This window comes from Ochotona princeps, chromosome 13 (genome assembly GCF_030435755.1).
Source record: "Ochotona princeps isolate mOchPri1 chromosome 13, mOchPri1.hap1, whole genome shotgun sequence".
Taxonomy (NCBI): Eukaryota; Metazoa; Chordata; class Mammalia; order Lagomorpha; family Ochotonidae; genus Ochotona; species Ochotona princeps.
The window spans coordinates 50,997,919-51,013,617 of record NC_080844.1 but is presented as its reverse complement, the minus strand read 5'-3'; the positions used below and the strand labels follow the sequence as shown (position 1 = coordinate 51,013,617).

The following is a 15,699-nucleotide window of genomic DNA, read 5'->3' as shown; positions in this document are numbered from 1 at the left end:
CCATGAGATTTGTGTCTAGGAAACCTCAGAGTTTTCAACAACATCTGAATTTTAGGAAGCTCACTGGAAGGTGTTTTGCCCTGAGAACCATGCCTGCAGGAAGGGGTCTCATCTCAAGATGTGTGCTCTATGGTTTACTAATGAGCACCTAATGAGTCTATAAACTTCCTACACAATAATTCAGCTTCCTAGAGAAATTCATTGAGAGAGCCTGAAGGCCTAGGATGGATCCTGAAGACCCTAATCAGTCTTAAGAACTCAACAAAACCAATTTGAAAGGCATTCATTTGAGAGAGCTGCTAGAAGTCATGTGTGCATGTTCCAGAAGATAATTAAATCTGTTTTAAACAGCTGTAAGAATAAAGAGATGCAATTCTCTGCATAATTTAAGACTTTTAAATTAAATCTGAGGCATGGGACTAAAATTAAAATTTTGATCTGTATCATTGTTTTAATACTTCAATTTACATACGAAGGCTGGAAGTTAATAAGGGAAATTCATGGTTATAACTTTGGTGAGATTTAACTGCAAAATGTGAGAGTCATATCCTCATTAGATGGATTCCAGTGATCTTTAATTTTACATACAATGAAAGACTGATGAAGGCATGGAAGTGCCCACAAGGTAGTAACACTTCATAAATATTGCAGGAGGCTGGCAGGCGTCAGATGGTAGAGGAGAGGGCCGTGGATTCTTCCTGTGAGTAACTTCTTTGTGTGAATTTGTTGTAGGACTTTTCAGCGCAAGTCGTAGCAGCAACCTCAATTCTTGTCTCACACAAAAGAAGAATGTTCATGCGGACAGGCTCTATTTTGCAAAGTCTGATTTATTTAGGAAAGAGAGAGATCCTGCCTTGATGACAGGAAGGGGCTCCAAGGGAGGGAAAACCCTTGTGCAGGGGCTGCTGGCACCTTTTAAAACTTGCTGCAAAGTTTCTCCAAAAACAAAGGGAAAATTCTCATTTCTACGGTACCTGCCTCTGAATCAAAAGGCTCCAAAAGGTGTTATCTGTTAACTTTCTCAGTCCCTTTCTGATGATAAACGGACCAGTCAGACACTACCCCTTGGCAGTGGCCTAGGCATGGAATTAGGCTGACTTTTTAGGTGGGAGGCTGATATGTTAATTTGAGACATGGAGGAGAAAAATGCTATTTTTATATTTGAGAAAAATGACTCGGATACCCAGGAAACCCTAACTGCCTACTATCCTGTCTGACTCCTTGCATACTTTCGGGACAGAGTTTGGCCAACTTTTTCACTTGGAGAAAAGACTATTTGGAACCTGTGGAGGTGACATGAAGAGGGAGTGGGCAGCAGTGAGGTGAGTCGAGGCTCTTGGTTTCTCCCTGCAAAAGGAGAAGCAGTACCTGATTTCAGGAAGCCATGGAGGATTTAGGAGCCTTCCTCATGTGTTATTCCTTAGGCCATTCAGCTTTATTCTCTTGCTTCTCGAATAAGGTAATTGAAACACTTCACTGCTTTGTTCCTTGGTGCTGGAGGTTAAAAAGGAAATAAGGAAATGAGGCAAGCAATATAGGTTGTAGCCTGTGCCCTACTGTTTGAACACTGATCGGATTACTGAACAACACTGTAAAGCTCCAATTCCCTCTCAAAACTGACCCCTCACAGTCAAAATGCTTAGAGTTGTCAGAAGAAGCAGCAAACAGGATGTTTTCTGAGTGTTAGATGATGACTACCGTCCGCCCGCCCGCCCACTGGGGAAATAGTATCAGCAAGTTGCCTGTAGTTGTAACGGAAACTTTATTGGAAAATCCACTCCTGGACCCCATTGTACAGAGCAGAAGGAAGATGGAAGTGAAAAGGGCAGCTGAGATACGTGTCCAGAAGTTTTATACTCCTCTAGACACGTAGGCTGGCCTAAAGGGACGGTCTATGTCCCAATTATGTAAGGAATGTCCGTTCAGGTGTGCCATTGGTTGGCTGGAATCCCACCAGGCTGGTGACATAACTGGCTCCTGTGGCCCCTCCTGTTCTGGGCTGAAGCCTGGGAGACATGCCCCATCTGAAGCAGACCCACCCCCTCACCTCCAGTGCCCTGGGTAGAAATCATTGAGCATTTTCATCTGCCTTGAAAAACAAAGAGAGATACGCAGCTTGTTATGGGAGATCCAGTCCAGTGAGCATCCCAAACACCAGACCCACACAAGAATCTTCCAGTTGGATTTTCTATTGTTTTTTCTAAAAGATTTATTTTCTTTTTATTGCAAAGTGAGAAATACAGAGAGAAGAGACAGAGAGGAAGATCTTCTGTCAGATGATTCACTCCCCAAGTGATCACAATGGCCAGAGTTGTGTTGATCCGAAGCCATGAGCCAGTAGCTTCTTCCAGGTCTCCCACACGAGTACAGGGTCCCAAGGCTTGGGCCATCCCAGACTGCTTTCCCAGGCCACAAGCAGGGGGCTGGATGGGAAGCAGGACTGCTGGGATTAGAACTGATACCCATATGGGATCCTGGTGCATACAAGGCGAGGACTTTAGCTGCTAGGCTACCACGTCAGGCCTTGGTTAGCCGCTAGGCCACCAAGCCAGTCCTTGGTTTTCTATTCTTAACGTGCTTGCTCAGGGCTCTTTATCACCAATGCCCCTCTTCCCTCACATGAGCAACCAGCAGCTCTGAGCCAGGGACTCGCTGAAGCCTGCAGTGCTGGTCCCAGTACCTTCCCCAGCCTTCTGTTTTTATCCTTTTCCATATGTTACTCCATGTCTCTGCTCCAGCAGCTTAGAACTCAGCCTCCATGAGTGACTCCGAGTACTGTCAGAACCTCTCCTGAGAATGGAGACTATTTCCAGCACAAACATACAGCCTACAGTCTGAGATCAGGTAACCAAGTAACCAGAGTATAGTTCAGCTCAAAGCAAGCTATATTGGGAAAACTCCCAGGCGAGACTTACTGGTCCGGCCAGAGAAGTTCAACGCAGGGGCCGTGTATCTATGCTCTTATATACAGGAAAAGGGGGTGGACTCTGGCAGGTGAAGGAATTTTTCCTTATAAGGTGTTGCAGAGTTCTGATAGATTCTTTCTGGCCTTGTCAAGCCCGCATGTCGCTGCTAGGCCAGGCAGGGGGCTTTCTGGGAGTTGTAGTTCTCTGGCCTGGCTGCAACAGCCATTCCCTTCCTCCACCTCCTCACACCTGCCTTCTCTCCTGGCTGCCCTCACTGACCCCAGTTGGGCCTCGCATATAGTAGGCCTCACATACCTGGGTGTTCAGTAACAGAATGGTAAAAATAATGAATAGTGTAAACCAGAAGTAACAAGCTCATCGGTTCTACCCAGCTTTAATTTACAAATACAGAAAATTGAGATCCAAAGGTACAGTGTGTTTTCAAAAATATACAACAGCATCTCCTACCCCCGGGTGACTGCCTGACTTTTTTAGAGCAGTTCTTCAAACTTCTGTGAAATCACTTGTATTTTATAACTTAATAATTTGGTGAAGGGGATGAAGTGCCATCCAGGGCAGAAATCCCAAATCCATTTCAAACAAGTGTTTTTGTGACATAGTAGAGTCTCCCAAGAGATGCTGGGTATGAACTGTTTTAATGGTAGTTACAATGTTGGCAGCAAAGTGCTCCAGCTGAGTAGTGATTCCACTGTTGGAGTGACAATGATAGAGGTAAGGGTGTGTTTGTATCTGATAGCATTGATCAGTCTCTCACAGTTAAACCTCTGGATAAAAAAAGTATTGATGGCTTTTATTTTTATCTGGTTTTTTTGTATTTATTTTTTCAATAAATATACCATAGTGTCTCTCCCTTTCTTCTTTATTATTGTACCACTAGAATACATTTTGCTACCAGAAAAAAAAAGATTCCATAAATTTATTCCCAATCTTTCTACTGATCTTTTAAACATTTGCCTCTGAACAGGCAGGGGGAGGAGGAAGATCAGGCTGCATGCAATCTTGCAGGTGTCCAGACATCTTAGAGTTGCTGAGCTCAAGTTTAAGGCTGTGGAGAATCCCATGAGAGTTGATTCACAGCAGATGCCCCTGGTAAATGGTGTCTCTCAGCTTTTGTCAGTCTAGCTGCCCCAGAGAGGACACCAGGGAGGACCAGGAGCTTCCCAGGGAGCTGAAGCTAGGTGGACTGGGTTTGTCCTGTAGTGCTGGGTTTGCCACTGCAGCCTCGCCCTGCAGGGTCCAGCACAGTAGTTGTTCCCTGGCTAGAACTGTCTCTGTCTTTGGTAGATGCTCGCCACCAGGGGTCTCCCAGATATGTGCTGCAGCTTCCGTGGGGCTTTATAGGAAGCGACACCATGCACTGGGTTCTTCTCACGTCTCTGTTTCCTGCAGAATTGGATGCATGTCTGCATTCCGCTGAAGTGTTTTAATCATTTTGTATGCCATAACAGAGGATGTGAGATTGGGTAATTTATGAAGAACAGAGGTTAGTTCTTGTAGTTTTGGATGTTGGGAATCTCAAGAATGAAGGGCTCAACATCCCATGAGGACCTTCCTGCTGTGCCATCCTGTGGCAGAAATTGGAAAGATGAGGGACATTTACAGACACACACACACACACACACACACACACACACAGCTGGAGTCATCCTTTTTTCAGTAACCCACTCCTGAGATAACTCACTCCAGCAGTATAGAAATTATTCAAACAAGGATTTCTCAAAAAAAAAAAGCTAACCACTAGTCAGTAAGCATTTAAACCAATCCTCATCACTCCTCATCAGAAGATTACAGCTTAAATCTGTACCATGTTACTGTCTACTGTTAAGATCTATATTTTAAAAAGAAATATCAGCTATTGTTGATAATATGTAATTACTATTCATTCACACACTGCTATTTGGAGCATAGACTGGCACAAACGCTTTGAAGACCCACGTATTGCTAACCTCTTGAGCCCAGTATCTGTACAAGCCAGGATGAGTTGTGTTCCTCCTGTCAGTGTTTCCTGGAGTTTCCTCTTAGCTGCCCTTTGTCTTTCTGTAGTTGCAGTTACCCACATCCACTGAGGACAACAACTACGACATGGGAAAAACATCCAGAAACAAGCCAATCGTAACTTGGGAATAAGTATTATGGCAGAATATTCTTATTATTAGTTACTCATTTCTTTCTATGCCTAATGTATAAATTAAACATTTCCCCATAGATGCGTATTACAGGATAAAAACATGTATATATGGTTTAGAATACGTATGTGTGTGTATAGATACATATATGTGAGTATTTGCAGGCTGAAGAAAATCAGCATTCTTTGATTCCTTGTGCCTAAACTGTGAAGATAGAACAAAGCTAACCTACCGTGGTAGAAATGGGAATGATTGTTATCTCTGGGGGGTGAGGGAGGGGGGATTTAGAAACACAAAAATTCGCAATAAATTGATCTGGGGGGTGGTCAAGGACTGTGTTCGCTTTGTAAGAAGCAAGTTTTGTATTTGATGTTTTCTGGATTGCATGTAATTCTCAATAAGAACTTTAAATCAGTACTTTATACTCAGGCCCTTGTGGGCTGGAGGGAAGGAAAACCTCCCTGGGAGCTTTGGGAAGGGCTCAGTCTCCCAGCGCTCTGTCCGCCTGTGTGGGGACTGTGAGGGCCATTTCCCAGGGACTCAAGGACCTCAAGAGGAACAGGTGAGCCTCAGTGTTTGAAGCAGCAGGTGGTTGCTTTGGGGCAGAATTACAGTTTCTATTTCAGACCCATTGCCACCTTTCCAAACAATCGTTGTTTTTGCAACGGTTCTGATGTTACAGCGCGCTCCAGCCCCGTTTTATATTTGGGGAATGTGTCACTTCCCAGTCTGTGCCCCACCCCAACACGTCCTCTCCATCCTGCTCTGCTCTTCCTGTCCACAGTCCCACTGCACTCCCAGGGTGTAAGGTGATGGCAGTTTGGGCTGGGTTTGCCAGCACCCTTATGTGTATTCATATAAACAGCCAGAGATTTAGGGTGCACATGGAGTGCTATTCATGAACATGGGATATGTTAATAGTCTCCCTACCATGCCGGCTTTGCTGCAGAATCCTTAAGCTCCGTGGCAAGGCGGAGTGTCCGTGGACCCTGAGTCAGGCTCCAGGCAGAGCTCTGCATGGACCAGGCTCTGATGTAGGAGCCTGTGTTCTGTCTGCATTGGGTCTCCGACGCATTCAGGTGTGTCCGGGGTCGCGTTCCTGGACAGCGGCTGTCAATGCTGAGTTACGCTAACATTTGTTTTCCAGTTCTCTGAACCAGTGCTACAGGAATTGACAGTCTCACGCCTTTCATTACTGAGGTTCATCTTGGCCTCGTTGTGGCCATGTGATGGATTCGTTTTTGTATTACAGAAGTCAGTGGAGCCCTTGGAGACTTTCTATTTGGATTTCATGTGGGTTTTGTGGCTTCCTCAGGCACTTGTTTGGAGCTGGTATTCTCAGTTTGGTATCTGTGTTAGGATGAATGACTGAAGGATGTCACATCTGAGGATTTTTCATGCTAGTGTCCATGTCTGCCACCTTCAGAGAGTGACGAATTTTGGTAAATTGAAGAACCTCAGTTACACGCATAGCTTTCCTATTGATTGTGAATGCTGATCATTTCACATGTTCCCCGTCGTTATGGCTGCCTCACCAGAGGGCAGATTGAACAGAGACTCAGGATGAAGTTCCTGCCTGCTCATCTTTCTTGGATCTCAGTAAAATTGTTGACAGAGCAGAGAACCGAATCAAAACTGGGATAGAATTCAAGCAAGGGAGCACAGTTTAACTTTTCTGTCCATCTTAAAAACTTTACAGGCAACTTTCTGTTATGGAAACTCCACCAGGATTTGTTATAGTTGAATAAAGTAAAATCACAAATAATCGTAAACCACTTTGTAAGACTCTAAGTAGCTGTGCGAATTGAGGCATCTGAGCCTCTGATGGCCTAGTTGGGGGGGAGCACATCAAACAGAAGTGACGTCTTTCCCTGCTATCTCTCAAGTCATCTCAATAGACAAATAATACATAAGAAAACATTTTGAAAGCCAGACACATTAGAAATGCACAGTGTCTGAATTGAACTGAAAAGACTGTGTGTGCTTTGTTAGGCACCTAGGAAACCAAAGATATTAACAAACCACACCCAGATCTGTGATTACTGTCCAGCCAACAGTGAGTTTACTTGTCCAACATTAACATTAACATTCCAACAGGTTTGGAATCCTGAAGCATCCTGTTAAGCTTTACCGTGCATTTAAAACGGAGTAAGAATAGTCATCAGCTTAGGGTGCATTTTTTTCATCTTCAGATAAATCCAACCACAAGAAAACCTGATATTAATAAATGAACAAATAAATAAACTAGGTGACCTCAACCTGCCATGCAGCACTGATGTGTTCACTCAGGTGATGCTTAAGCTGCAGAGTTTTATCAAGACATCTCTTAAAAGCCGCTGATATCAAAAGCTCAGATTCACTGATTTCAAAACCAATAAACTGTGGGAGTTCATCTTGATGAGAGGGCACGTGTAATTTCCAGTTGTAGCTTTATTTTTTTCCCCAACCATCATCTGCCCTGGAATACTTCCTCACTGCCTTTCCAACATGCTTGAGCCCCTTACTAATTCGTGGCCCATGTGGTACCCAGAGTGATCGTTTACATTAAGAACGTTGCCATACCAGCTTTGCCCAGCAACCTGCCTAAAACACATAGTAGCAACCTGTTGCTGTTAGGAGACAAATCATAGTCAGGAACTTGGCCTCTCAGACCTACAAGGTGTTTTCTCCTCTCTAATGACCATTTGTAACAGGTTTTTACTGTCTTTCTCTTCAGTAACATTTAATTTTTTAAAACTACCCCATCTCTTTTCAGTGTGACTCATTTATACATCTGTTTCTATTCCCATAACATGGATTTTTTTTTCTCCAACTCATTCACTTGTCATCTTCACCTGCTTTGTTTATTCCATGGCTTCCAGTCTTCTTGGCTCAAACGTCACTTTGTTTAAGAAGCCTTCCCTGAGATCCGCCATCAGCTCAGCTCCTCCTATTGCACGATATTACGGTACCATGCACCTCTAGTTTCCCAGTAATAATTTTAAATTTGTTTATGTGATTATTTCGAGAGCCTCTGATTCAGCAGATTCACATCATGGAAAGCTACATGACATTTGCTTTGTTGGTTGGTTGGTGACTTATCAACATTTTCCCAGTTAGGGCCTGACACAGAATGCACTCTAAGCTGGCTGAATGAATGAATGAATGAGCAGAGGTCCAGCGGGAGAAGGGCAAGCATACTTGGTCAGTGGTTGTTGAGGACTTGGGCTGCCAGCCTTCTGCTCTGTTTTTTATTTCAACTCTGAAAGGAGTTGACACCTGTAATTAGCTCCCAGTGAAGCCAGGGACTGCTGACAGGTGAGTCATGAAGTCATACAGTCACAGCAGTAATTAGGCTTAGCACTCACCTGAGAGCTCCTGAAGACACAGGGGAGCCAGCTCATCCTGTTAGGGTGGGCACAATGCAACAACTGCAGTAAATCCTCTATGTCCCGCTGTCACAGAGGGCTCCTGAACATTCCTAGAACTTAGTGCAGAGTCCAAACCCAGTGACTTGTCCTCATCTCAGACATACCGGGGGATTTGACATGGGACTGGAGTAGCAAATCCTTTTGCCCTCGGGGTTCTTAGGTGTGTGATATTACGTACATACATGTGTGTAAAAGCGTATGTATGTGTGGTTGGCTGTTCAATGCAGTGATTGCCTTACGAATGCGCTAGTCCAAATAATGAATATCTACTTTCTTTCACCTGTTATGCACAAACGGCATTATTGCTCATGGGGATTTAAGAATGCTGTAAGGTCTAAAAGCCAGCATGACAGGTAGGAGACATACAGTCAGGCAGAATGTGGGAGGTATTTTATGTAACTGACATGAAGTCTAAATCCAGACCAAGATAAGGAAAAAAGGAAAAAAAGATTTGCTTCTGTGAAAGGCAGATTCACAGGGTGGGAGAGAGAATGAAAACTTTCATCCACCAACTCATCCCTCAAATGGCTGCAACAGCCAGAGCTGGGTCAACCTAGAGCAAAAAAGCCTGGAGACCTATCCAGGGCTCCCACATGGGTGCAGGGGAGACCTATCCGGGGCTCCCACATGGGTGCAGGGGCCCAGCTGCATGGGCTGATTCCTGCTGCTTTACCAAGCACACTGGCAGGGAGCTGGAGTGCACGTAGAGCAGTCAGGAATCAAACTGGTGCCCAGAAAGATGCCGCTGCTGCTGACGGAGGCTTCGACCTCTGCACTGTGATGCGGGCACCCAACATGGCATTCTTTCCTTCTGTGGGAGTAACTGCTATTTTGAAGCAGAGGGAAGGGTGGCTGTAAATCTGGCTTCTGCCTTCTTGCAAGTGGCGACCCACACCTGACGCCCATGCTGTTTTCCCTGTCTTCCCTTACCCTGCCCGGCTTGTTACCACTGGAAAGCATATAGCTTGTTCTATTGCATGAATAAACCCAGCTACTCATGTTGTTTCCTCTACTCATTTTTAAAACTGTGTTTTACCACTGTGGGCACTCCTAGGCTTGACTTTCTGGCACCTCTTTGGGAAGGCCGGAGTGTAGGAGATAGAATAACCTCACCAGACACAGAAAGAGAACTTGACCAGTTCACTTTAGTTGTCCTGATGAAGGCCAAGTCAGCAGCGATGGTTGACATTTTATTTATCGGTGCAAGGAAGTCAAACAGCTGTACAGCATCAGGCTTGTAGTTAGTGCTTTTCTCATTTTTAATGGATTTTTTCCTCTCACTCTAAGGGAGAATCTCACTGGTGTGCTTACTGAGAGCTGGCAGCCACCTGTCCCCACATGTAACGCTTGCTGGCCATAGGGCAGGGCAGTAGGTCACATGGATTCGTAGGATTTGAACCACTTTTTCCTCTCCTTATAAATGAATTTTTAAATGTCAGCATTTTAAACCTGGCCTTTTCAAAAACTATGATACCATGTGAACCTGACTTAATTGAAAATACATTCCTAGGCCAAAGGTTTTTCTGCCTATTTTTCCCCATGATGAGAAAGGTTCTCAAAGCACATATCACCAGGAAAAATGAAATAAAGAGAGAGTGAAAAGAGAGAGAGAGAAACAAAGAGACAAAGAGGCTGTGTGAAAGAAGTTGGCTTACCTGAATTTGGTCTAAGTAGCATTGTTGCTTAAGAATACAATAGAAATAAAATCTATCCTTCTACCTGCTTTTTACTAATCTTGTTTTTTTAACGGACCTGGGGTTCACAATACCCTGCCTACCCAAGGGAAATGCAGACTCTGTGTGATTCTGAACAAACTTTTAAAATGAATATTCTAGATGTCTCCTAGCTGCGTTGTGGTTTTTTTTTCTGTCATCATTTATTTTTGAGTAGCATTTTATTAATTGCACATGTTTTAGTTAAGTTGGTAAGGGAATGTTTTGTCTGTCTTTTAGCCTGTCTGTGGCACTCCGGGGTTCGAGACTGGGATGAGGTGGTATCTTATAGTAACTTTGATTTGCCTGCTGCTCCCAGCCAGTGATAGTAAGCATTTTTTCCCCATCTGTTTATTGGCCATTTATAATTCTTCCTTTAACAGCTGTGTGCACAGGTGCTGTGTCCATTTCTTGACTGGATTGTTTTTGTGTTCCCGACACATTTTGGATATTAATCCTTATTGGAAAAATGGCTTACAAATAGCTGTGTGTGTTTTCACTCTGTTGATAGTTTCTTCTGCTGTGTCTGCAGAAACCTTCTAAATGTGTCATTATCCCATTCGTCTGTCTAGTCTCTGTTCTGATGCTCAAACTTTGCAGTCTTATCTCAAGAAAACCTTGCCCATAGCAGAGCCTCTGTGTTTGGCTCTAGCAGGTTTGTGCATTCAGCTCCTCCGTGTAAGTCTCTGCTCTGTCTTGAGCAGATTTTTGTGTAAGGTGAGAAACAGGGATCCGGTCCCACTCTTCTGCACACACATATCCAGTTTTGCCAGCATTGCTTCCCCAAAAGACTTTCCTTTGTCCAAAGTGTGTTCTTGGCACCTTTGTCAAAAATCAGTTGGTGGGATGTGTGTGGATTGTTTTGTGTACCCGGTTTTCTGACAGTACAATGCTGTTTTCATTCCTGCAGTTCGGTGACTTTGAAAGAAGACATTTTGATGCCTCCGACTTTAAGGGGGTTGGGGAAAGGGATGAGAGTGAAGCAGGGAGGACAAAGAAACCGAGTATGAGGGCTGTCAATCACTTTGAGTTCTGGAATGCTTTTGGTCTTTGTGGTTCCATATACATTTTAGGATTGTTTTCTACGACTCTTTAAATCTCTGTAAAGAATTATATTGATATTTTAAATAGAATCGCATTGGATCTGTAAATTGCTTCAGATAGATGTTTTAAAGTCACATGTATAAACCTTTTCTGCATGGAGGTGATAAGACAATAATAAAGTCTGCAGAGAACTTGAATGTCAATTTGAAGCTGGTGATCAAATGCTGGAACGTTGGCTTATGGTGCCCTTCATATTTGGAGAGCATCCATCTTTGCAAATTCTTGCCTGGCAGGGAATGTCACAGGGATTTTGTTATAAACAGACATTGCTACCAGCTGCAGGAGTGAATTGGAGCTGCCAGAGATCAGGACAAGCCAATGCAAGTGCCGGGGCAGGAAGCAGCGGGCGCCAACTCCCCTCCCTCTTCTTGGGCTGTTTTTCAGGGCGATGTGCAGCGGACATTCATCCAGGTGGACTTCGGTGATGGGATTGCAGTGTCCTATGTCAACCTGAGCTCCATGGAAGATGGAATCAAACACGTCTATCAGAATGTGGGCATTTTCCGAGTGACCGTGCAGGTGGACAACAGTCTGGGGTCTGACAGCGCCGTCCTGTACTTACATGTAACTTGTATGTTATTACTGTTGTTGACTTATGACCTATCTTAAGTATTGTGTCCTTTTAACATTTCATCCCGAATTGTTGCTATCTACAAGAATGCACTAGTTATCTTTTAGCAGAAGGGGGATGGGGAAAGGGATGAGAGAGTGAAGCAGGGAGGACAAAGAAACCAAGTATGAGGGCTGTCAATCACTTTGAGTTCTGGAATGCTTTTGGTCAGTTTCACTATATGCACCTGTCCCCTTCAGGTGCCTTAGAGACAACACCTATGCTTGGGCTGGGCCTGAGCAATTCGCAAAGCTATTGAGGTAAAACATGAACATTGCTTCTCTTACAGTCAGAGCTGGTGAACAGCACTGCCCATGCGCAGCTCCATGTCACATGTTGGGATTGAGACAGGTGAAGGAATTTCCCCATCCAAGCACCTCCCATGCTGTGTCGTTGTTAAAAGTCCTGTTAGATCTTTGCAACAAAATATCGCCTGGGCTTCTGTTGATGGATGATTTGATGTTAGAAAGAAAGACGCGCAGGGACAAGAGTGGCTGCCTTACCAGAGATACTCGAGGAAGCACTTTCCAGAAACACTGAGCCACTTCCACCTTTGCAGAATCCACAGGTGTGCGTACATGTGATAAACCAATGACAACCCCTAGGCTGTGTTCCGGTACAGGTCACACACGGGCCAGACATTGGGGCATCTCCAGTGATAGGACTTCATCTTGTTTTCTAGTGAATAGTGTAAAGGGGAAGGATCCCACTGCCTGAATGGCCTTGTTTGTATTTCAAGTTCTAGACCAAGAAGATGACTGGCCACCATTCCTGCGGGCTTCTCCCCTCCGTCTTGCCTGTGTAACTGATTACCAACTAGCCCTGTTTAATTTTGTTTAAATGCTGTGTTCCACTGAGAGGGCCAACTAAGTAGCTTAATGCGCAGGGGGAGCTTGCTTGTTGAGCATTCCTAATCTATCAGTAATTCTTGATCTTTAGTTCCCGTACACTGATGACAAGAATTCCAAAGAAATACATACATCCCCACGGGAGCTTAAAGTAATACCTGTTCCTCATTTTCCAATCTGGTTTCCTCCTTTTGGACTTTGACCGTGTGTGTCAATCCTTGAACAAAACAAGCTCTTCGAGTGTGGTATCTTACCTCTCGAACAATCCTGTGAAGTCCCATCAGAATTCCTACCTCACAGAGACCGTGATGGTTCAGTGAGCTCACGTAACTCACAGAAGGGGCAGAACTGCCAGGCCGACCCCAGCTTCAGAAAGCTCTGCCTTTCTCAGGAATTGCAGCTCTTGACTCCGCAGGTGAGGGTCAGCACCAACAGTGGCCTCAGGTTGGAAGATTTCAGTCTCCATTAAATTTTATGCATGCCCCGCCCCCATCTCTCAGATGATCTCACAGAAAAAGTGAACATTTAAGGTGGAGACAACGTAGTGTTCTTCCTGGACACCTACGTAAAATACTCTGTGGATTCCCACCTGTCACACTGCCACCTCATAATCCTGTACAATATTTAGGTAGTTATCCTTTCTAAGACAATTAATCTCCCTGCTTGTTACTACTCACGGGAATGAAAGTAATGATACAGAACAATCTTAAAAATCATTAAAAATTAATTGCAAGGATAATTAGTGGCAAAAATAACTTACAACACAAACAGTGCATGTGTGGGAAGTGGCAGCCTCTCATTTCCCATAGTTTGTTAGGGGAGAGTTTGTTCCAAACAGCCGCCCTTCGTAGAAATGGTACTACTCAGCTCCCACTTGACATCTGCCATGTCCCAGTGTGATTTCAGCGTCCATTTAATAACCATGGCAGCTTCCGGTCTCCATCCCTCAGGGCCTTCCGGGGAGTCCTGCATGCCTCGATGTCCCAGCACCCCATGGATTCTTCCTCGCCACTGCTCCCCGTGTTCACCCTAAAATGCCTCCCAGATTCACTCAGTCTTGAGAAGGAAAGTAGCAGCTTGCATGTGCTCAAGACAGAGCCCAGGAAGCCATGACGGGTGCGGAAATGAATGTGTTTGTCCAGCATTTTCATCTCATGAGCCTACGTGAGTGGGCAAAATATTTGACCTGAGTCTGAGTGGAAGATGGCTTGTCATGGAATCTTTTGTGTTCTGACTTTACTGCTAAAGACCCCTCTTGGGCTTAGTCTTTGGATAAACATGGCATGGCATGAGGCCTTTCAAAGAGCCTGACCATGGGGAGAATTTTTTGCTACTTTTGCTCAAATTATCTTAAAGTAGGATCATGTTTTAAGCTGTTAGCGCACATCCATCAGAAACCCATGCTGCTTCTGTACTGTCCACATGAACTCGGTTTGGTGATAGTCAGATCTGGACCATAACAGACAACTCCACTTGAGGCTCCTGACAGAAAACAAGGATTGGAGAGTCACTGTGTCTTTGGAGCTGTTTTAGACAGAGGAAAGAACATCCCTGAGTTCCTCTCCCAGGCATCTTACTCTTGAAGGGTCTTCAGCAACATGTGCTGCCGACGGCTCAGGACGCAGAGGGAGTGATGGGTTAGCGTTGCAGGGCAAGTGGAGGAGTAAGGAGCATGGAGCTAGATAAGCATCTGGATTACGTCCAGATCCTGTTTCCCGCTCCTGGACTAGTCACTCCATCTGCCAGAGCCTAGATTTTTACTCTTTCAAACAGAGGCACATGTAATCCCTGGTAGCCCCAGTGCCTTGTCAGCTGGTGAAACGTGGCTTTTCCATCATGTCACCGCAACGCATGCGCCTGCAGTTGGAGAATTTGGAGATCGGTAATTAGCAGCAACTCTTCCCTTGCCAAGCTGGCCGCCTGTCCTGTCTTAGAACGTCCATTGCCCGTGTCACATGTACATCCCCTCTGCTGTCTAGTGCAGAAAAGCAGTTTGCTTCCAAATCAAGGCTTTTTGTTTTTAAACATGGGTTTGCAAAGGTCATCAGTTACACATGGAACCTGTGTCCCTGCCTTGGCGTTTGCAGAACAGCAGCTCCTCCTGGGTAACTGGGGGATCCGCTGCAACCTGACAGTTGGCAACTCCTCGGGGAGAGCATCACAGCGCTCTGCTGCTTTGCAGACGAAGGAGACCCACGACGCAGGCAGCATTGCCGTTAGGACGCGTGGATGTCGGCTTTATAAGCTGCCCCGGTGACAGCCAGTCTCGCAGGCAAGAGTCCCTTACAGACTTGAAAGTTACAGAATGGGAGTTGGAAAAAAGATGAAGTAGATTTTCTGGCTCTTCCTCCACCAGTCTGCCTAGCTGTTCCCTTACTTAGGAGCCATGTGCAGTGGCCGTTCAGGCCTCGTTTTAGGGTCAAGTGATCATAGCTCCAAAAATCCACATGGCTTTGGCATCTAGTCACATGATCATTCAATTGGAAGGCACATATCAGGTTAGGGGTTTGTAAAACATGGCTTTTAATTGAGCCGCTTCTTTCTCCCTGCATGAATGATTTAAGTATTCTTTTCTGGATCTGATACTTAGACCCACAGAATTAGAACTCTGGAAGTATGGCTTTTTTTCCCCCCTGAAAGATATATTTATTTTTGTTGGAAAGACAGATTTACAGAGAAAAGGAGAGACAGAGAAAAAGATCTTGTTTGCGGTTCACTCCCCAAGTGGCCGCAGTAGACAGAACTGAGCTGATCTGAAGCCAGGTGCCAGGAGCTTCTTCCAGATCTCCCACACAGGTGTTGAGTCCCAAGGCTTTGGGCCGTCCTTTGCTGCTTTCCCAGGCCACAAGCAGGGAGCTGGATGGGAAGTGAAGCAAGCAGCTGGCACACAAATGAACACTCATATGGGATTGATCCTGGGACATGCGAGGCGAGGATTTAACGACGAGCCTATCGTGCCAGG

The 15,699-nt window shown here is 45.0% G+C and overlaps 1 protein-coding gene across 5 annotated transcripts in view; it reads left to right on the top strand.

The window, feature by feature from the left end:
* The window catches only part of SORCS1 (sortilin related VPS10 domain containing receptor 1), a 488,198-nt gene that overhangs the window by 428,966 nt on the left and 43,533 nt on the right, over window positions 1-15,699 (top strand). For all 5 annotated transcript variants that reach the window (XM_058671339.1, XM_004579869.3, XM_004579866.2 and 2 more), the window contains exon 19: window positions 11,664-11,850. In XM_058671339.1, coding sequence (XP_058527322.1) covers window positions 11,664-11,850 — 187 coding nt within the window. The remainder of the gene's footprint in view (window positions 1-11,663; window positions 11,851-15,699) is intronic.